Source organism: Halichoerus grypus, chromosome 2, assembly GCF_964656455.1.
Source record: "Halichoerus grypus chromosome 2, mHalGry1.hap1.1, whole genome shotgun sequence".
NCBI classification, from domain to species: Eukaryota; Metazoa; Chordata; class Mammalia; order Carnivora; family Phocidae; genus Halichoerus; species Halichoerus grypus.
This window is the reverse complement of record NC_135713.1, coordinates 164,149,975-164,173,098: the sequence shown is the minus strand read 5'-3', so window position 1 is coordinate 164,173,098 and position 23,124 is coordinate 164,149,975. Positions and strand designations below refer to the sequence as shown.

The 23,124-nt window shown below is 47.7% G+C and overlaps 1 protein-coding gene across 5 annotated transcripts in view; it reads right to left on the bottom strand.

The window, feature by feature from the left end:
- SMG6 (SMG6 nonsense mediated mRNA decay factor) overlaps positions 1-23,124 on the bottom strand; it is a 229,584-nt gene that overhangs the window by 21,034 nt on the left and 185,426 nt on the right. For all 5 annotated transcript variants that reach the window (XM_078068060.1, XM_036091094.2, XM_036091101.2 and 2 more), the window contains one exon: positions 1,930-2,106. In XM_078068060.1, the coding sequence (XP_077924186.1) occupies positions 1,931-2,106 (176 nt within the window). In that variant the 3' untranslated portion in view covers position 1,930. The remainder of the gene's footprint in view (positions 1-1,929; positions 2,107-23,124) is intronic.

Here is a 23,124-nt window from a genome sequence, read left to right as displayed (position 1 = left end):
GCTTGACTGAGGTCAAAACGGGGTCAGTGAGGCTTGTCTGAGGTTCACTCAGCTCTCACAGCAAACGAGGAAGTGCAGGGTTATGAAATTACACAGACCAGGGTAAGCAGGGTTTCCCAGGGGCCACTAACATAAAGGAACCCAGGAGGCTCGTGGGAAAAGGAAGAAGTGGGCAGCACGGCGTGGGTCACAACCTTTGTCTGGTCAATAAGCCTTAGGAGAAAAGAGAGCGTGGCACAGCCAAACTCTGGGCCCAAAAAGCTGGTCTGCTCCTCATGAGTGGCGGAGACCTTCCTTGGCTTTTACATTGTTGTGTCCTCGTCTGTGGGCCTTACTTGCCTAACTGGAGTCGGTACTGCAGGCTCCACTGGCCAGAGGACACCTCTCCTAGCGATCCTGGAGAGCTGGCCTTGCTTCCTTTCCGCTGTATGCCTCAGCCTTGAAGTGTGGGTGAGAGAGCTGGCTGAGGTGCTGCCCCACCCATGCTTCCCTGCACAGTGCCCAGGGCTTGGGGGGCACTGCTTTGTCCCGCCTGAAGCCTGGACACCCCGATGGCTTTAGCAAGCCCGCTGCCTCCTCCCGTAATGACAGCTCATTCTTTCCCATTATTCCCTGCCCAGGTTTCATCTGGAGTCTGGAATCATGGGCTCAGCTTTATCCCTGGAACCACCTCTGTCCTGGAAGCTGAGCCCTGTGTCATCAGGGGTGGGGTGGGGTTCTCCAGCTATTCTGATGAAGCCAGTCCAAGGCTCTGCTGCTCTGAAGACTCTGAACCAAAGGTGGCCACTCTATCACTGCCTCCGATCACAAACGACAGCTTCCAGCTGACATCTGGCTTCCCTGGCCTGTTGCTGATTTCATCCCTGCACCCCACCCTGCTCCACCAGGCGCTTGAGACTGCTGTGGGCCAAATGACTGTGCTGGCCTGCCGCTGACCTGGCCTCTGGCTAGAATCACTTCCGTCCCTTCTTGAAGTCCTACGTCCCTTCCCACCTAAGTCTCCTCTGCCTTTAACACTGTGGGGTAAAAAAGAAGGAGAGCCCACCTCCAGGCCACAGCGAGCTGTGCGCACACACCTGGAGTTACTCAGACACACAGCAGCGCAGTGGCGGTGCTATTAAACGCGTACATGGGCCGACACTGTCACACACTCCCGTTTACTCAGAACCCACAGCCAGCGGGGAAGCCGGCGGCACAGTTCAACTTAAACTGACACACAAACCCAGCACATACAGACCCACGACAACAATCACCCTCAAAAGGACACATACATGCGCAGGAGGGCAACTGTCGGCGGGGTTTAGCCAGGGTGGGCACACAGGCGCGTGCGCACACACACATATACACATGGTCTGGAGTGAAGCAAGGGCTACAGAAACAACCAAGGGCAAACAAACAAGAGGAGAATTCCTTAATCACATCAGGATGTGCAGGAGGGAGGGAGGGAGCGAGGGAGGGAGGGAGAATAGGCCGGGGGAGGGGGTGATTTTCCACACGGGGCCAGCAATGTCAGCTCTTCCTGTACGTGTGCTGGAGGCTGGAGTTCAGGCCTGTGCGGCGCTGAGCTCCACACATCTATAAACTTGATCCTCAGCCTGAACCCTAACACCCCCCCCACTCCCTTTCCTAAGCCTCCCGAGCTGCACATTATTAAACTCTTTCTTTCCCTCCCTTCTCCAATGCAACGTTAAAAAGAAGCATCTGGAACTCGTAGCAGAGTGAGATGGAGACACTGGGGTGGGACTGGCAGGAAGGGGCACCAGCAGAGTGCACTCTTGAGAAGTTGGCTGCTCACGTCCACATCCATACTGCTCTGAGTGGTTATAAATAACCGGGTAGAAGAGGCAGCCACGGGCAGAGCAGGGGTGGGGTGGGGGTGGGGGTGGGGAGCCTTCCCCTCTGCCACAGCGGGCTCTCCCTGCACAGTACCTCATCTTCCAGTTGTTTTCCCTCTTGGCTTCCCATTTCCTTTCCCATGGTGTCTGGGACGGGTGCCACTGACACATATTTTCCACCCTTGAATGCCAGCAGAGGCTCTTCTTGTCCACAAAGGGCTTCCAGAAAATACTTCAGCACTGTGACCCTTTTGCAGTCGGCTGCAATAACCTACAGGGCGAGAGGGAGAGACGAGAAACAGCATTTTCTGAAAGGGAAGATGAAGATGACAGGCATTGTTTGCTGGCAGAGGGGCACATGAGAAGCGTGTCAAAGTTACCGGATAAGGCAGTAGCGTGGACAAGTGGGACTTCGAGGGTGTAGGGGATTGTGAAGGAGGGGCAGGGGCGGGGGTTTGAGGGCTAAGCTCCTCTAGAGGAAGAAAGTCACTATCTCTATTTAGGTCATCCCTGGGGGAGCAGACAACCCCGTGACCAACGACAGGTGCCCTCTAGGCCTTTTGCCTTTCTTCTGCTGAGGGCCTGATATAAAAAAAGAGTAAATTACATTCGTCTAAGTTTAGTATTTAATTGATAGAAGGAAGGGTGGAGCGTAGAACACTGGCTTTCCCAGAACACAGCTTCCTGATACCCTCACTGCCACTCTCCATTCCCCTCCCAGCTCCCCTCTCCAGGCTCCCAAGAGGAGCACTTCCAGCCTGAGTGTAAAATGAATGATGAGGGCTTTCTTGGCTGTTTCATTTCAGCTAGATCACTTTGGGCTTCCCCTGACAGGTTCCTGCCCCACCCAAGAGCTTCTCATGCTCAAGAGATTGGGGTCAGGCAGGAAACTATTGTCAGGAGAAGGGAGGCAAGCAAAGCAGGTAGGGGGTGTTTCACCAAAGCTCTGCTCCTCCAGGGCTTCACGCCATCCTGCTCCCATGTGGCCACATCAGCACGTAAGCCAGCGCTGTCAGAGAAGCTGGGGCTGATTTAGCTGAAATGAAATTCAATATCTTGAGCAATCGTCAAATCTAAGTGTCTCAGATGAAGTTTCCATAGTCACTCTGTCTGGGGTCCTTCTCCTGCTAGACCACACAGGTGTGTCCTCACTTGCAAACCCATCTGTGCTGCTCGCACCCTCTCATGACCTGCTGTTCATCTCTGGCCCCTGGGGCCCTTTCCTCCAAAGGAGAGGAGGAGCCCTGCTTGATCTGGAGCTTGGAGACTGGTGAAGACCATGACCCCTTCATCAGCACTGACTCTAGCCCCTGCAGAGTGCTCCCCATTCCAGAACGTGAAAGCAACCTCGATGTCGATATCACATTGTAAAGTACTAACTTGGAGACTGGCTTTGATTGTTTGCTCATTGTTTCACAGGTGCATATGTCCCTCACCTGGACAATAATCCCACCGGTAGCAAAGGATACATCTTGTACTTGCTTTCCTGTCAAGGGGTGCTAAAGACAAGTGGGGCACGCAGGAGGCTCACAGGGAGGACGGACAGGCATGGGGAGGCTCGGCTGGGTACCACAGGGGCATGAGGCAGGCACGGTCCAAGTCTTCTAGGACACTGGGGAAATGAGCACTACTGTGCCAGCTGGCTAGCCAGGGCAAATGCAACACACACCAGTCAACTGGGACTCCAACTCCGTGACTCTGTCCTCTGCTGTCTCTCTGTGCCAAACCCGCTCTTCTCTCTGGCTGGGAGTGGCCCCTGCTCACCCTCACCAATGGCCCTGGGAGCATTATAGGCCTGAATCTCAGGCTCAGGACCTTGACCACCTCCACCTGACCTAACAGGTGCTCAGCTACCCAGGGAAGGCTTAGGAAGGGACAGCCATCTTGAGTTTGGGGTGTCCAGTCCTGGCCTTGGGCCAGGGCAGGTAACCACAGGTTCCATTGCATGTGTTCAAACATGTCATGAGAAAGGCTAGAAATACAGAAGCAGGGGCTAAAACGCATTAAAGAACAGAGCTGCAATGAGTAACGGCCCGGCAAGCAGCACGCACAGTGGCCTCCCTGCATCCCCAGCCTCTCACTTGCAGAGGAAACTTCTGCATTTCCACAAGACTGCCAGTTTCCTCTCTGTGGTCTAATTTTAACCACCTTGTCGTTACAGTGTGTGTCAGCCACCTGACCCCACTATGACCTCTGACCTTATGCCCCAGCTACTGCTTGCACGATGGAGAATTATGTAATGGGTCCAGGACTTTCCTTTTCAGTGTGAGGCTGTTACCACTGAATGGAGAGGAGGTGGGGGTAGAGGGGTGAGAGGAAGACAGAGAAAAAGCTTGCCATGGTCCTTGGCATCACCTGGATGGTGAGAAGAATGCAGGAACTCCTGCCAAGTGTGCAGCAGAAATTTGCCCAGAAGAGGAGAGTGTGTCCATGGCTGTGTGTGCCCACTGACGGGCAGTGAGGAGAGTTCCTGCTGTTCTAGCATGCACTGGGTGGCATGCTCAGAGGCTCAGGAAGAGAATGTGATTCCTGGCCAAGAGGGAGAAAGGGCACATGCATGGATATGGGACTCCTGGAGATGGGGATTTCCAGGGCACAGCGGGACCCAGGGACGCAGACATCCTGAGCCTGCCTGCAGCACATCCTTCGGGGATCAGTGGGGATTGTCATTCACATGGACACAAAAGCAAAATGGAGTGCCCCCCACCTTCGATTGTCACCCAAATGTTTAGAAGGAACATGGTTTCCTTGGGGATCTTGTCTGCTATGGCCATTAGTTTCTTCCCAGGGCAAGGGCACTCCTGGCTGATTCTCAAAGGGTTTTGATCCTGTGGGGTCTCTGAGTTACCACTAAGAAGTGTGGAGAGAATTCCATGCGTTTGCAGAGGGAAAAGCCACCTAGCCTTTTGGAATTGTGAACTCTTTCCCCTGCAATCCAACTAGTAGGGAGGACAGCCAAGGTTGTGCGGGCTCCTTAGGTTTCCAAAGGGCACTGTGAGTGAGAATGGGCCTCTAGTTATTTAGTGGATGGGGGAACTGAGGCACAAAAGTCTAGGGCTTGCCCAGGGGCTTAGCCTCTGTCTCTAGCCCGCTGGTCTATCTGCTAAAGCATTCTGCTTTAAGGCAGGAGGAATGAGCCCAGCAGGGTGAGGACTACAGTTCTCTTGGTCCCGGAGTCTACATGAGGCTCATGGCAATATTCTCCCAGATAAAGCCTCCAGCACTTGAGTCAGGGAAAAAAGTGTAAATATGGTTAATAAGAGACATCATGATGGAAAAAACCCTTCAAACCACCCACAAAGAGCCAACTCCAAGATGATCTTTGGCTGGCCAAGGAGGACTTCCTGGTAGGACAGGGGTTAAAGCTGGGCTCCCTGCTTGGAGAGGAGGGAGTCCAGCTAAAGTCTATGACATAATCTCCACAATAGCCCTGTTCATGAGTACATTTTTCCATTCTATATCAATGAAAAACACAGAATGTAAGTGATCTGTACATTGCAGCTCTGGGCAAACTCTAGATTCTCTAGAGGAGAAAGAGCTGGGCAGGAGGGCTCCTTCTGGGCTATTAACAGGCTGGGCTGGCCTAGAGCTAGAGGCAGGTATAAGGGCTGCTGGCCAGGGAATACCCCAGGGAACCTGGGACCCAGCACCTTCTCAGTAGTAGTCTTGGCTTTTCTGGAGGGAGACTCACTGTGTAGGAGATTACCAGGAACTCCAAAGTTGATGGACAAAATGTCTCATACAAATCACTCTAATCAGCTTTGAGAAGAAAACTGGGGCTTTAGGTCAGGGAAGAACTAAAAGAAAGGCACCCGGAGAAAGCCCCTTTCCCTTCCCCTGAAGCCCATCTGAGGCAACGAGCCCCACCATTGGGAACTGAAACCTCTAGCTTCAGGGCTCCAGTTATCACTGGATCAGGTCCACACGCAAAGAACCAAGCAGAAAGGAAAACTGAAAGTGAGATGTGGCAAGGCGATACAAGAGCCTGGCCTGTCCGAGGCTCAGTTCCTTAGAGATACAGTGTGAGCGTGCACAGGGTGAGTGGAGGTTGGAGCGACATGGAAGGTTAGGTCTTGTAGAAAGCAGAAAGAAACCTCTAGGTTAACAGAGAAGAGAAAAGGCAGACTGAGCTACCAGTGTGGGGTACCTTGGGGGGTGGGGTGGGGTGGTAGATAAGCAAGGAATGGAGTTCTCTGGAAACTCTCTATAGCCACTTGGGAGGGGACAAGCCCAGCCTGGGCAGACATGCCCTGGAAGGAACAGAAAAAGAGATCTAAGCTGAGTTAAGGAAGATGGGGGAGGGTGAGAGAGAGTAAAGGAACTGAGCACCAGGTACCACAGACTGCTGTACTCTGAGTTGCAAGACTTAACACCTTACAGCTGCCATGGGGAGGGGAGGACACTCCTCCTTTCCCCGTGCCCATGTAGCCAAGGAATAGGAGGAGGCGTCACAGAGCTGAACCAGGTCTCTGGATGCAAGTCTAGGGAATAAGGGGCTCATGCAATCTTGCCTGGGTTCCTGTTATCTCCAAACAGGCCTCTTGGAAGGCACGAGAGCACAACAGTGGCTGCTTAGATTTTGCAAAATTTCTTTTTCTGAACTTCTGATTTGGGGGAATCAGAATTTAAACCCCTACTATCAGCCAGTTCTATTTTCTCTGGTCTTAAAGAAGTCCCACTTGCTACTGCTCCTCTGCTTAAAGAGAAAAATCGCATGGGTTTTCCTCTACAAACTTTACAGGTTGTTTTTTTCGTTTCTCTAAATGGAGCCAATTATTCTCACATTTGTTGAAACCTTCAATCAAACTTTATAGCTTGTTAATTTTACGGAATGTCCTTAGAGCAAATAAGATGCAGACAGGAAAGTGAAGTCTTGCTAAGATTATTAAGAAAGCTTAAAATAGCCTACAAATCCACCACCAAGGCTGGTGAATAGAGGCTGCTTGGCTGGCTTCTGAGGTCAATTAGCAATGGGTTAATTATCATCTTTAATCAGCCAAGCCTACAGGATTGGCTACAAGAAGCTAACGTCAGACTAAAGTGTTTTCACAAACTGGGAACCTCTAGTTATTCACAACTCACCCTCACAGGAGCCTGCAGGGTGGGAAGGACAATTCCGTAGTGGCCAAGGGTGGGTCAGCCTAAGAGGTCTGCCAATGAAAGTTCAGACACAGGGAATCCTCTGGAGCTGGGAGGACAGAGGAAGTGGTTTATTCACATTCCTAGAGGGAGGGGCTTCCAGGCAGGGAGCAGACTCCAGAGGCAGGAGGCAAGCTGGCCATAAGGATGCACAAGGACTCTGAAGACACAGGAAGTAGCTTACAATGGGGAGACAGACATTGGCAGCCTACCTGAATCAGAAGAAATTGGTACTGAATTGTGAAAGAGGGTCACAGGTCAGAGGGGAAAGAAAGGAGACCTATGCAGGTACTGAATGATAAAGGGGACAGAGGGAGAAGAGGCATGGGTCCTTGTGCTGGAAGCATAACCTGACAACCCCTGGGCATATCGTCCAAAGGAATCAATCAGCATTTCACGCTTTCCCTATCCCTGCTGCAGCAGGGCCCCATATCTATGCAAGGCAGCTAAACACAGGCCCCTCCCTCAGTCACTGTTTTTTTTTTTTAAGATTTTATTTATTTGACAGAGAGAGATAGCGAGAGCAGGAACACAAGCAGGGGGAGTGGGAGAGGGAGAAGCAGGCTCCCCGCCAAGCAGGGAGCCCGATGCGGGGCTCGATCCCAGGACCCTGGGATCATGACCTGAGCTGAAGGCAGATGCTTAACGACTGAGCCACCCAGGCGCCTCCCCTCAGTCATTTTTGATCCCAATGTCCAGACCCAGCACTCCTGAGTCTTATGGTTAGTCTGTGTTAGTTGAGAGGTCAGTGAATCACAAGATGAGATGCTAATGTCATCGATCAACCCACAGCAGCCACCCCAACCCACGTGGCTGGTCCCAACAGCTGTTTTTTTTTTCCTAGTGGAGGCAATGGGGGCCATTACCCATCAGCTGGCAATGCACAGACTGGTATGGCAGCCTGCTCGCCTCACCCACATCTACTGTGTGTGTGTGTGTGTGTGTGTGCATGCACTTGCACCCCTGCACTGCCTGTACATCTCATAGAGAGGGGTGGGTGGGAACTGCAAAATGGTTAGGTGGGAAGACTTGGGGCAGAGAGAAGAGGCTACCATAATAGTTTTACTGTATATTCCAAAAAGTAGAGGTACTTGGCTACTGAAAGGGAGACTATGTTTACCCTGGAGGGAGAGTTGAGAGAACAGAACTGTGAAGCGTACACTGGCAGTGAGAAGGAACAATGGGTCCATTCTGGAAAGAGGCAAGTTGAAGCAATAAAGGGGGCTGATAAAGAGTCTGGGCTTTGGGGGCGCCTGGGTGGCTCAGTTGGTTGAGTGTCCAACTCTTGGTTTTGGCTCCAGTTATGATCTCAGGGTTGTGGGTGTGAGCCCCACGTTGGGCTCCCTGCTCATCGGGGAGTCTCTTTGACATTCTCTCTCTCCCTCTGTCCCTACCCACCAGGCACACGTGCTCTCTCTCAAATAAATAAATCTTAAAAAAAAAAATCTGGGCTTCATAGTCAGACTTGAGTTTAAGTCTTTTTTTTAATTTTTAAAAATATTTTATTTATTCATTTTATTTTAGAGCATGGGTGAGACGGGGAGGGGCACCGAGAGAGGGAGAGAATCCTCGAGTAGATTCTCCCCAGAGTGCAGAGCCCAATGTGGGGCTTGATCTCATGACCCTGAGGTCATGACCTGAGCAGAGATGGAGAATCAGACGCTTAGCCAACTGAGCCAACTCAGGCACCCCTTGAATTTTAACAAAAAGTACAGACTTTTTTCTTAATTTTTATTTATTTTTAAAGATTTACTTATTTGAGAGAGAGCGTGCACGTGCACACAAGCGGGAGGAGCAGGGAGAGGGAATTTCAAGCAGATTCCACACTGAGCACTGAGCCCGCCATAGGGCTCGATCTCAAAACCCTGAGACCACGATCTGAGCAGAAACCAAGAGTCGGACGTTTAACCGACTGCACCACCCAGGCACCCCAAGTTCAAGTCTTTTTTTTCTTTTTTAAGATTTTATTTATTTATTCGGGAGAGAGAGAGAGAGAGAGAGAGAGAGAGAGAGAGGGCATGCGAGGGAGAAGCAGACTCCCCGCTGAGCAGGGAGCCCGATGCAGCGGTTGATCCCAGGACCCTGAGATCATGACCTGAGCCAAAGGCAGACACTTAACTGACTGAGCCACCCAGCCTCCTGCCCCCCGCCGAGCTCAAGTCTTAACTACAACTTCCTAGCTGTGTATCCTTAGACAAAGTTACTTAGCATCTCTGAGCCTCTGTTTGCTCAAGTTGTTCTAAGGTTTGAAAGCAATAATGCAGGGTGCCTGGGTGGCTCAGATGGTTAAGCGTCTGCCTTCGGCTCAGGTCATGATCCCAGGGTCCTGGGATCGAGTCCCGCATCGGGCTCCCTGCTCCTTGGGAGCCTGCTTCTCCCTCTGTTTCTCTCTCTCTCTATCATGAATAAATAAAATCTTAAAAAAAAAAAAAAAAAAAAAGAAAGCAATAATGCATATCAAATATTTAGCAAGGTGCCTGGGCCAATGATAAATGAATGGCTGTTGTTTTTTCTTCCTTGCTGCCTCACTCTGCTCAGAGATGTGTGGAAGCCAGACTCGGAGGTAAGGAAGGAAGCATGGGGCTGGCACTCCCCTGGAATGCTCACCTGGCTGTTGAACCTGCTGAAATATCTTATTCAGAACTAAGGTACTGGATCCAGGCTGCTGGGTAGGTCACTTGGTGGAGGCAAGGCCCAGCCTCTCTCTTGTTGTGCCTCTTCCTATTTTCCAAAAAGATTCCTAGACCTAACCATAGACACGAATTCAATGGGACTCTAGAGGCCCCGGACTTTAGGACAAACCTGCCACTAATTCACACAACAGAAGTAAAATCCTGTACTGAATATCATGATTGCCTTGCCCATCTGGTCCCTTCATTTTGGGGTTGTGTGGTGGCTTTGTCTTTGTTAATGATATCCTCCTTAAATGAGACCCAGCTGGATCCTTGCTCCAGGTTCCTCAATACAAAGGAAATGATGAGAAAATCCCCAATGTGGCATTTTCTACCCACCTGAATTGCCTGAGCTTGGAATTCTGACCAAAGCCAGACAGGAGTCTGGATTCTCCTGAGCAAAGTACAGCTTGCTTTTCTTGAACGGTTCCCTCATGGAAAGAAAACTATCCTCTTCTAGAGCTCTGAGCTCCGGCTGAATGAACAAGGTATATTCTTGACATGAGCCCGTCGCAGACAGCAAAGCATAGGCAGCAGTAGCTTGGGCTGCAGTCCAATCCGCTTCCCCTGCACAGTGCTCTGAGAGCAGCCACCCACACTGGCAGGAGTCAGAGGCGGACACTGGCACCGCCAACACAAGCCTTTCAGGTCTGGCTGGCTTCAGCTGCTCTGAAACCTGGAACACAGGCGCTGGGGCCCTCACTTACTGAACCAGCAGGGGAGGCTACAAGCTCAGCCCCTGGGGATGAAAGTCCTCATGTCTGTCTCAGCCTGCAAATATCCACATGCAGTTTGTTTCTACATTGCCAGTTAGTTCTGGGCCAGGAGCACTACATCTTGGGCTCTAGTCACTCTGAGCTACATTCTTATTTGCCTTCTAAACAGCCAGGATTGGGGGGCCACCCTTTAGGTTTGTGTTCAAGCTCCTTCACCAAATTTGTTCCCAGTTTTATTTTATGTGTGTCAGGGAGAGTATCCTCTCTGAGACATCTGCAGCATTCAACACATTTAGTTGACAGTCAATTCAATAAGTATTTACTACGTGCCTACTGTGTGCATTAGGCACTATTCCAGACTCTGAGTATTCAGTAGGAAACAAAGTCCTGGCTGGCTCCAGTGGGCGGTGGGTCACATTCAGGTCAGGTATATGGAAGATGCCCTGTATCAAGACAGAAATACATCACTCTGGCCCTCTTACCTACAGCACACAGGGGGCCGAATCCTCCTTCCTCTTCCCTCGAGGAGGAGGAGGAGGCAGCCCACGGAGAAGAAGAGCTCCCTGTAGAGACCTGGCACCCTGCTCCTTTATCCCATTTAGGTGGATGGGTCCTCAGGAAGTCAGGATGGAGAATTAATTCCCTTGGGCTCAGCCTTGCTACAAGATGAAATCCCAACCTCTCTTAATGCTCTCCATGACCTGTCCAAGCCCTCAACCACCGACCCACCCCTCCCTACTGTATGTTACCACTCTGGCTTCTTGCTGTTATTACATAATCCTCAACTCCAGGCCCCAGGCAACCCTGTTTGATATTCCCCCACCTGCCATTTGCTCCCTTTTGAGGGACTTTACAGGTTATTCCCCCAACCTACGGTGACTTTGCCTTTATGCAGTCAATTAACTCCCACACCTTTAAGTTTCATGAAAAAGTCTTTCTTCTTAAGAAGTCTTAGCTAGGGACACCTGGGTGGCTCAGTCATTAAACGTCTGCCTTCGGCTCAGGTCATGATCCCAGGGTCCTGGGATCGAGCCCCGTGTCAGGCTCCCTGCTCAGTGGGGAGTCTGCCTCTCCCTCTCCATCTGCTTCTCTCCCCTGCTCATGCTCTCCCAAATAAATAAAATCTTAAAGACAAAAAAGAAGTTTTATCTAATGTGCCAGCCCACTGCCCACACATTTTTCCGAGGCTCTACTATGTGACAGGGACTATATGCTAGACACCTTGGGCACATAAGACAGAGCAAGGCAGATGCAATCCTTGACTTCACAGAACTCTGAGCCCAGAGAGGGATTCCAGAGTAATGTACACTAATTCTCCGAAGCCCACGGGCGTCCCTTCAGCACCTGCAGGCTCGGATTCCACTTCATTCACCTGCTCTGACCTCATCAGCAGCCCTCAGCGTGTGTATTACTTCCACGCCACAAGAGAGTTACCGGTCATCAGAGTCACGCTGGAACCTCCTCCATATCATCTCCTAGGGACCCAAACCTTTTTTTGAGTATTTCAGGTGGAGAAGACGCAAGTCCCTGGGGAAGCTTTTAAAACCATCACTACCTATTATTGTTTGAGAACCGTGTAAGTAATTTTATTATCACCTACTTAACAGGTTTCTTTGTTTCCTCTGTTGCCTTCCACTCTTGGCCATGCTGTCGGAGGGGCCTGTTACTACCTTGACTCTAGAAGGGGGTTCGTTTCTTACCAGGGAACCTGTTTCAGTTTTGGACTTTTCTAATTGGTAGAAATGACTACCCCTTTTAAGCCCAACTCGCCCTCTGGTGCTTCTAATTCTGTTCCCTGGGGCCACGTGAAAAAGCCCAAATTCTGCTTCTACCTGACTGGCCTCAAATTATTTTAAGTCGGCTGTGTTATATCTTCCTTAGGCTAAACAGTCGCACTTCCTTCGACTGTCCCTCACTTCAAATGTCTCCTCAACATCCTGCTTATTCTTCCACTAAGACTTTCACTAAGACTAACATGTCTCTTAGATGAGTGCCCACGTGTGATCTGACAGCCGGGAACAGATGGAACATCTCTTCCTTCTTCCATTATGGATACCTCAGTTCTCTGAATTGAGGCCAAAACTGTACTGGTTTTATTGTTCACCACTTTGTAATAAGGACACATTGTGAGCTTCCTCCCCCCCCCAGAGATTTATTTATTTATATTAAAGAAAGAGAGGGCAAGCAGGAGAGGGGCAGAGAGAGAGGGAGAGAAAATCTCAAGCAGACTCCACACTGATCATGGAGCCTGACGTGGGGCTTGATCTCACGACCCTGAGATCAAGACCTGAGCTGAAACCAAGAGTAGGACACTTAACTGACTCAGCCACCCAGGCGCCCCCACATTGTGAACTCTTTAATCAACAAATCCCCAAATTGTTTTCACATAAATGGCTAAATAATATCTCCCTGCACTAAGTGCAAGTCCTCCACTATTCCCTTTTAAAATTTTATTTTATCAATTTTTTAAAAAGATTTTATTTATTTGACAGAGAGAGACAGAGAACACAGGCAGGGGGAGCAGCAGGTAGTGGGAGAGGGAGAAGCAGGCTCCCCGCTGAGCAGGGAGCCCGATATGGGACTCCATCCCAGGACCCCGAGATCATGTCCTGAGCCGAAGGCAGATGCTTAACTTACTGAGCCACCCAGGCATGCTTTCTTTCTCTTTCTTTCTTTCTTTCTTTCAAGACTTATTTCTTTGAGAGAGGGGGGAGGGGCAGAGGGAGAGAGAGAATCTCAAGCAGATTCCCCCCCCGCCCCCTGAACACGAAGCCTGATGCAGGGCTCAATCTCATGACCCTGAGATCATGACCTGAGCCAAAACCAAGAGTCGGATGCACAACCCAGGACCCTTGGATCATGACCTGAGCCGAAGGCAGACGCTTAACGATTGAGCCGCCCAGGCGCCCCCTTACTATTCCCTTTTAAACAGTCCTTCACTGAGGCCTCCACGTACTATATTAAAAAACCTGTTTATTTATTATTGTACTGCTTGCTGCTTGCTATGTGCAGCTGACTTTTGGGATAAGGTAGGATTTCATATTTATTCCTATTTGATTTCAAGTTGTTATTTACTTCTTTCATTGTAGCTTATCAAGTTCTATTTGGATCCTCAATTTGTCACCTGAGAATGCATTCCCTCTCAAATTCATGACATCCGTAAATTTGATGTTGATTTGTTTATGCTTCTCAGTATTTTTCTCCCATTAATCTGTCCTGTTTTCTCTCCTAAGTAAGATTCTTGAGGGTAGGCACTGTAATTTGTATAAACACACACACACACACACTTATGTATGTGTATCTTTAAAGAAAAATCTATCTGCAGCATCTGACACACACTGGGTCCGTGGACGACACAGACGGCATGACTGTGGAGGGAAGCCAGCCACTTTGCACAGTATGTGAATCATGCCGCTTGTGTTGTGCAACAAAGACACTGGACAGACTCAGAGATGCTACCTTCTGCTTTGGGTGGTGCTCCCCATGGAGGTCTGGGCTCAGTAAGGGACAGGTGCTCTCTTTTGACAGGCTGCCTACAGAGTTTTGGGTTTGAAATAAGATACCACAACAAGCCAAGCTCTGGGCACGTTTTGACTTGTCTTAACTGGAGGCTCTTGCCCCAGGGCAAGGCATAACACAACTCAGCAAGAGGTAAGACTTATGTTCTTCAAAGCACCAATGTCATGCTCTGAGAAAAAACTGCAGCCATATCTCGAGACTCCCCATGGAATATTAAAAATATGGCACACAGAAATTCTCTGAGATTAGGGCTGAGGTAGAAAGGCCACATTAAGTCATATTTTCAGGTTCTACATCTAGAGACCTGAATCTTACGCGTGGCCCATGCTTCACAGCTGGAGATAAGACAAGCTTGGCTAACTAAAGTTAACTAAAGTCCATCCACAGTTTGAGATAAGGTCTAAGTAAGGTAAATGTCTGGGACATAGAAGAAATTCAAGAAATAATCAGTTCCCTTTTCTACGCCTCTAAACACTAAAAAGCATTTTAAAAAAAAATTGAGAGAGAGAGCACTAGAGAGAGACAGCAAGCATAAATGGGGTCAGAGGAAGAGGGAGAAGCAAGCTCCATGCTGAGCAGGGAGCCCCAGGTAGGGCTCGATCCCAGGATCATGATCCGAGCTGAAGGCAGACACTCAACTGACTGAGCCACCCAGGTGCCCCAACAGTAAAAAGCATTTTAAAAAACACCTGCATCGGAATCACATACTGAGCTTATTAAAAATGCAGACTCATGGATTCCACTTTGGACTAAATAAGTGTTGCTAGGGCTAGGGCCTTGGAATGTGCACTCTAAGCAAGTGTTCCAGGTACTTATGAACAATGAAGCTTGAGAATCAAGTCCTTTAAAGGCTGGAAGGCTAGGTGAAGGTGGTCACAATTTTAGTCCATTCTTCATAATGCAACAAAAAATCCCATGTTACGTTTTCCATGGCACTTTCAGGATCTGGCCATCCTCAGCACCCTATGAAGCAGTTACTATTACATTTAGGTAATGATAATAGAGAAGAGGAAACAAACTTGAGTAAATTTAGTGAGATCTGAAGCCAGATGCAAGGACTTCCTAGCCTAGTATTCATGCCACCTCATGGAGCCACTTCCTGGGAGAGCTTTCTGTCACAGGGCTTTAGGCATAACAACAGAACCTGCTGTGTGCTTCACTCCTCCTTACCAGCTAGAGCGAACGCTTAGTGAATGGCTGCTACATGCCGGGCACCGTGCCAAATACTTTACATGCGCCAACTCATCTCATCCCCACAGCTTTACGTAGTAGGTGCTGTCATTATCTCAATTTTACAGATGAGGAAATCAAGGCACAGAGAAGTAACTTGCTCAAGGTCATACAGCTAGTAAACGCAGCAGCTGGAATGTGCTTCTGCTCTTTTTTTTAAATTAAGTTTTTAACTTTAATTCCATTATAGTTAACATACAGTGCTATATTAGTTTCAGGTGTACAATACAGTAATCCAACAATACTATATATTATTCAGTGCTCATCATGGTAAGTGTCCTCTTTAATCCCCATCACCTATTTCCCCCATCCCTCCATCCATGTGCCTCTGCTCTTAATCGTGTTCCACTGCCCATAGCTCTCAATGAATCCAGAGCGTTTACCTGTGCGTCAGGCAGAGACTCCCACAGCCCCCACAAGGGGAAAGGTCTGATTTAGTACAGAAGTTCAAAGCGGGCAGTCTCCTGTTGCTCAGGGCTTGAAGACTGACCTCCTTTGGGCGTGGTCTCTTTCCCACAGGCGGCTGACGTGCCACAGGTCGGGGGAGAGCAGGGTCTAGGAGAGCATGCTTTCTTAACTCATGTGATCTTGAGCAAGTTACTGAACCTTGTTTGTAAAATGCAGATGATTCTGAAGGTCTCTTTCTGTTCTTAAAGGTTCTATGATTCTGGGCAGTCATCTTGGAAAGGAGGCGAGGAAAGACAGTTCTGCCACTGACCTTGATGCGGGAGTTCAGCTCTGTCACAGGGGACAGGGCCAAGAGCGGGGCTGGGCCTTTTCAGAAGGGCTGAAGATTCAGAATCTGAACTAAAGTGAGAGGCTAGAGACAATTCATGATGGAAAAAGGTGGTATCGGTTCTTCTCATCTGATAAGCCACTCAGGAGGACTTGGAGGGTTTTATGGAATCATTAGCACAGAGCTCCCCTCTGGCCACAGAGCAGAGGAAGAAACAGCAGACCAGTTTATAAAGCTCCAGAGCGGAAAATTTCTGTTGGTGTCCAAACTAAGTTTTTGGCTTTCTGTAAAGTTTGGAAAGACTTATACTGATGTTTTAATCACCTGTTTAGTGTTCTGAAGACTCCTGTCAGCGGCCTCACTGAGCTTACTCCAGCGGCAGTGGGGAGCTGCTGGCTCACACACCGTGATCTTTTTGTGAGCCATTTCTTTCCCATGGCCATCTCCGACACCCTGGAGCTCTCTCCAGGCCACTTGGAGGGAATGAGCCAAAACTGTGAGCCTGCCCCATAGGAGGCTGAGGGCAAGCTTTCTGGCTAACTTCTCGCCAGATTCAAAGACAAGAAGGGCCCCTTAAAAAAAGCCAAGGGGCAAAGAGGTGAGGAGTGGTCTCTGGAGATCAGAATACAAACTCAGGGCAGGGCACATTCTAGAAACAAAAGCTCACGAGTGTGCAAGAAGCCCATTAAGGAGGTTCAGGATAGCAGTATGTAGAACAAGTCAGCATTTTACTTCCTCTGCAGTTTTCACTGGTCACAGCTTCTCAGTGGCTGAAATATCCCATTTTACTGGGAAAGCTGTGGTGGAGATGAAGTGGTAACTGCTGGTTGCCAGGCATTATGTTATTTCATTTGACTATCACAGTAATCCTTTGAGACAGAAAGAGGAAGAGGAAACTGAAGCTCAGATTTGTCTAACTCCAAAGTCTGTGCTCATTATACTTTGTAGCCTCCTAGGAAGGCAATGCTACTTTTGGAGAAAGGGACTTACTTCAAGTTCTTTTCATACCCTTCCCCCACCCCCGCTCAGCAGCAGCCCAAAGGCCCAAACCCAGGACAAAATACACAGTTCTGAGGAATTTGTATTCAGGTAAACACAAACCAAATGGATGCCTGGCTAAGTATGGGCAAGAACAAAGATACTGAATTTTTTTTTAAAAGATTTTATTTATTTGAGAGAGAGAGTGAGTGAGAGAGAGCACAAGCAGGGGGAGCAGCAGAGGCAGAGGGAGAAGCAGACTCCCCGCTAAGCAGAGAGCCTGATGTGGGGTTCGATTCCAGGACCCCGGGATCATGAGCTGAAGGCAGACGCTTAACTGACTGCGCCACCCAGGTGCCCCAAGATACTGAAATTTAAAATTTCTCAGAGTATCTGTCCTAAAAGGAGTTCTATCATTCAGATTAATTTCATTTCTCTGGACACAGTATGGGCAAGACCTTAGCTGATCAGTTGATGAACTGAATGAATATGCGAAACTTGTCACTGCTGGATGCCAAGTTAAGACCTATATATGAGTGTCCCCAGAAAGTTCTCTGCAGTACAGTCTTGAACTCTGGATGTACTGTAAAGAGGAAAGTTCACCAGGGAGCATGGGGACAAGAAAAAGGAAATCAAAGTTGCCTCCGTCCACCTGGCACCCAAAGGCTCCCCAAATCTGTTAATCTGAGAAACTTTTACTGTGTGAGCAACAGGGTGTGTTGTTCATCTGGCAACTCTTGATCTTGGAGCAAGATACGAAGGCAGAGAAGGGAAAGAACAATTGTTTAGTTCTCGGTAGAAAGATCAGGCTTAGGGAGGAGATGCTGATTTCTGACTGAGTTCTCAGGGAGTACTTCCCTGTCACAGAATTTTGTCTTTCCTTGTCTCTTCTTTCCAGGGGAAGCTTCCTTAACTGTCTGCTCTCTGTGGCTGAGAGTGAACTTCCCTTTGTCTAGCCAGACCACTCCACACATGCTATTGTTCTCTGCCCCATTACATGGCTTTTAGTAGAGGAAGGGAAGGGGTCTCTCAAGGGAACTCTGCTTACTGAGGAAAAAGAGACTCCTAGAGTGGCAAATGGCACAGACTGCCCTTCCTCAGTGACCTCAGAGGAACCTACTCACAAAGGGTACAGTCAGAGAGGGGAGTGAGAAGGAAGGGAAAGAGAGGGAGACCATGATCAAGAGAGGCTTTAAGTCCCACAGGAATAACTGTGAGGACGAGGAAAAGGCCGTCTTGTCATGAGGGCAAAATTAACCAGACACATCTGATTATGACAGAGGGAAGGAGGGTGCTGGGATAATGAATGGGGGCAAAAGCTTATAGACCACAGCATGCATGGGGGATGTAGGAGAAAAGTGTTCCAAAGCTGATGACAAGGCAGACAGGAAACTTACATGTCCTTGCTGACAGGAAAGAAATAGTGAAATTCTGGGTCTCCTCTCATCTGCAGGATTTCTAATAGGTGTCTGAAGTTCACCCTCTTCCCAAGGATGTGCTGACAGCTGGGAATACCGCCCTCCAGGTCAGGCAGGGCAGGGGTCTAGACCTCTGCAGGAGTTCATAAAGAGATTCAGCAAGGACTCAAACCACGATCCAAAACACAAATGGGACTGCCATTTCCTGTTGGGTTTCCATGCTGTAAAAAAGTGGGGGAGAAATGCCAACTACAAAGTGCTCTGTCTTCTGTGGAAAATGGAGTATGCAATGTATCCGGCTCCAGGTTCTGACTTGTAAATCTAAGTGAGAACTAGTTGCTAGCTTCTAGAGGATTATACTGTTAAAGAGATACTCCACCACCCAACCTGCCAGCTTTTTTGCTCGCTGTCCACGGACTTCTAGGGAGCTGATGACAAAGCTGTCTTGGACCTCCGTAGGAAGGGCAGCCTTGGGCTTTGGCAGCTCCTTCAGGACCTCAGTTCACTGTCCTGTGTTCTTAAACAGCTCTGATGGAACAAGCCATCTGTGAGGGTTATTTAGCTTGGAACTGGAAGAGGGTGAGGATGTGGAAAAAATAAACTGAGCAGCCAAAGGATGGGGCCAGAGAGAGAGAAAGGCAGGTGGCATGTTCGTGAGACTCTGTGCCAGGACTGAGAGCAGGGTGGGATTGCAGAAAGGAATGGTGCCGGAAGGGGGCCAGCATGGGAAGTGCTGGAACGCCCAGGACAGCGTTTTATTTCCAAAGTGTTTTTGCTGTTCTCTGAAGGGCTCACAAACCCTCACTTGAGGGTTTCCATTATAGGAGAATCCTGGGACAATGTAACTGTTAAGCACACCTGCCTTGCCTTCGGAAAAACTACCTGAATCCTGCCTACTTTCTCACCAGGCCTGAATCCTAGGATTAGGAGGTAAATCTAACAGGTTTTCTGCATCCAAAGCCACAGGATAATGGTGACAGCTGGAAGGGCAGAAAATGGAGCCAGTGTAGGGTTCGGAGGGAATCTTTAATCTGAAGAGAAAACAGCAACAGCAACTGCAAGGTGATCTGGAAGGGATATGGGAATCTGGTGTGGGACTGAATTGTGACTGATTGTTCGTGTGGAGTCTGCTTAACTGCCCCCTCCACTCACTATGAAGAACATATAAATTGAGGGAGACTTTTATTTTTAAAATCTAGGCATTTTCACTTACATTATCTCATTTAATCCTTAATGAGATATTATGAAGGGACGGACTACTGTCACCCCCATTTTACAGAGACTAAACTCAAGCCCAGACAAAATAAATAACTTCTATGGAAATTCCTTACAACCAAAACAGAACATAATGAAGACTATGACTTTCATCTAATTCAGGGAGATTTATCTTTCTACAGGTCATTCTGGCAAAAAACCTTAGAATTGGTGGTATCTCATCTGATCCATTTCTGATCACCAAGCCAATGTAGTATATCTTGACAGGATTTGCAAAATAGTCCATAAAGCTGCTGTCAGAATATATTTCTGGTTCTTTATTAAATATTTCCAAGTCATTGGACTAAGAACAGGCTTGGAGATAGTAAGCCAGTAGCTATGAATGCTGCTTACGCTATTTCTAAAGCACACATATAGAAAGACATGCAGACAATCACAGACTACAGCTGACCCTTGGAACAGCACGAGTTTGAACTGCATGGGTCCGCTTATATGCAGATTTTTTTCGATAAATACAGTACAGTGCTGTAAATGTATTTTCTCTTCCTTATGACTTCCTTAACATTTTTTTCCCTCTAGCTTACTTTATTTAAAAAGTACAGTATATAATACACGTAACATACAAAATATGTATTAATCGGCTGTTTATGTTATTGGTAAGGCTTCCGGTCACAAGTGGCTATTTGTAGTTAAGTTTTGGGGGAGCCAAGAATTTTATGCATATTTCCAACTGTGCAGGGGGATCAGCACCCTCAAGCCCCACGTTATTCAAGGGTCAACTGTACTTTGAAGTATAGTTTCAGCGCTTCATACTGGTAAGACAGACAAAATTTCTGTACCAGCCTATACTAGGGAAGCCCCCACACAGCCTGAACTTTTTTTAAATTAAACTAAAGCCAACTCTTGCTGCTGATAAAGTAGAAAAGAAGTTCAGTAAGAGTATCTTCTAGGGGCGCCTGGGTAGCTCAGTCGGTTGGCGTCTGCCTTCGGCTCAGGTCATGATCCCAGGGTCCTGGGATCAAGCCCCAAGTTGGGCTCCCTGCTCAGCAGGGAGTCTGTTTCTCTCTCTCCCTCTGCCCCTCCCCCTGCTTGTGCTTGCTCTCTCTTTCTCTCTCTGTCAAATAAATAAAATCTTAGGAAAAAAAAAAAGGGACACCTGGGTGGCTCAGTCGTTAAGCGTCTGCCTTCAGCTCAGGTCATGATCCCAGGGTCCTGGGATCGAGCCCTGCATCGGGCTCCCTGCTCCGCGGGAAGCCTGCTTCTCCCTCTCTCACTCCCCTGCTTGTGTTCCCTCTCTCGCTGTGTCTCTCTCTGTCAAATAAATAAATAAAATCTTTAAAAAAAAAAAAAAGAGCATCTTCTAGGAGGCGCTGAAGATACGGTGGCACCTCGGCTCCAGTATCAGGTCAAACTGAAGTTGCTTAGTAATGTGTACTTTAAACACATGGCACATGGCAAATACAAACAGTACAAAAGGCTGAACTTAAAAAAAAAAAAATCTTATTCTGATTTCTAGACCCTCTGTTCCCCAGCCCTGTTGCCAATTTCCGGGGTGTGCTTCGGAGATATTTATGCATACACTGCCATATATGATTAACTGTGGGCTCTCCCTATACCTTTTATAAATATATTTATATCAATGATGATATACTTTGCCATTTTTTTTTTAACTTAACAGCATATCTTAAGAGATCATCAACATCATTTGTGAAACAAATTTCATACCAAATGCTAAAGATCATCAACAATAAAGTTCTGGAACACATCCAGAAAACCGAATGAGTTTATTGCAACAGAGTTTTTCTGTTGGGAGGACTGAAAAACCTAGAAAAGGAAGCAAAACAAAGCAGATTGGAGAAAAATCCTGTTTGTTACTCAAATCCATCAGGCCTGGGAGTGGTCATCAACAAGATACCCCTCAACCAGGCATGATCTCAAATGACACAAAGGTTGGGCAGACGAGGCTGCATTTACCTATCACAAAAGAATAGGAGAAGCATATATATATATGTGCTCCAGTCTGCATGCTGCCCAGAAAGGGCACTATTTCTGAAGCACACACATAGGAAGACATGCAAACAATCACAAACTACAGTTGACCCTCAACTATACGGGTCCATGTATATGCAGATTTTTTTCAATAAATACAGGATACAGTACTGTAAAACGCATTTTCTCTTAACATTTTCTTAACAGTATTTCCTCTAGCTTACTTTTACCACAGTAATCAACGTCAGGAGGGTCTTCAACAAACGTGAAGGCCAGAAACACTAACATTTTTTACTGTGAAAATTAAAATGTGTTAATTCCATCTTTAAGTGTAACCCAGATGTTATGGCAAGAGGTACCTTGTACATCCGAAGGCTCAGGCACTGCTTGCAAGTACTAGTCTCACTGTGAGGGACAATATGCAGCTACCACTGAACAGAAAGTAAGACAGCTGAGGTGTTTCAGGCTGATTTCACAGTCTGAGGTTTTACTGTGTAAAGGTACCCTCTACTAAGTTTTTTGCTCCCTAGACTATACTTCTAAAAATATTTTAAGGTATTCCACTGAATTCATTCAATAAATAACAGGCACCTGCTATGTGTGGCAGGCCTTATTCAAGGTGTAAGGAATAGAGCAGTGGATAAAACAATGTTCCTGCTGTCACGGAGCCTCATGTTCTTGTGAGACTCAGAAACAAATAAGCAAATAAACACAGGACAAGTAGTGAGAAGTCCTATGAAAACAATTAAGTAGGGTAAGAGGGACAGAGAGTAACAGGGTGGGGAGGGTACTGCTATTTTATAAAAGATGAACACGGAAATGCTCCTGGAAAAAGTGCCATTAGAGCAGACGTGAAGGGGTGAGCCACAAAGCAGAGACAGCCTTAGAAGGGCTTGCTAGCCACACGGGGTAAAGAAAGGAGAACAGGCTCTTCTAGCCCAGCCGCGTGAGAGAAGCCTTTGAGAGTTTATGCAACTTGCACGCCCTCCATGCAGTTTCTGGATAATTTCCATCACAGATGAGAGTTTTATGTTGAATTTTAAGCTGACCACAAATATTTAACTTCCCTGGACCACAAATGCAGTATCTTCTCTGTGGTTGAGCTGGCACCAAGCACATATTTTTGACTCTCTATATGTCTGCCTGTTATTTAAATTTCTTATAGGAGTGCCAAGGTCTTTAGTTGTGATTTACCCCCTCCCACTCTGTATTAGTGGGTCTGAACCCTAATCAGGACAAATTCTTGGAGAAAGAAGATATCTTTACAATTGAAGTATAGGGTCTTCCTAGTTAAATTTCCTATTACCGTTTTCCTCTTCAAAAAATATCACTGGAGGGTCAGTTCTGATTCTTGTATTTGAATTACAAGGTAAAAATTTAAAAACTTCTGTGCCTTTTTTTTATCATAGAGCATAAAAAAACAACAACAGTAAATCCACATACTTTTGCTACATTAAAAAGCAAAACAAATAAACAAAAAAAGCCAGGTGTAATGACTCCCAAACCTCTAGATGTGTGTTCTTATTTACATACCGATTCCTGAGAATTATAACCAGCACTAGAGTTACAGCCAATATAGGAGAGTCCTTGCTCCCCAGCTGCGTCTTCATGAGCCGGCTTGGGCAAGGGCTCTGGCTCCATAAGTACACAAAACTCTGGCTTAGCCCTAATGCCAGG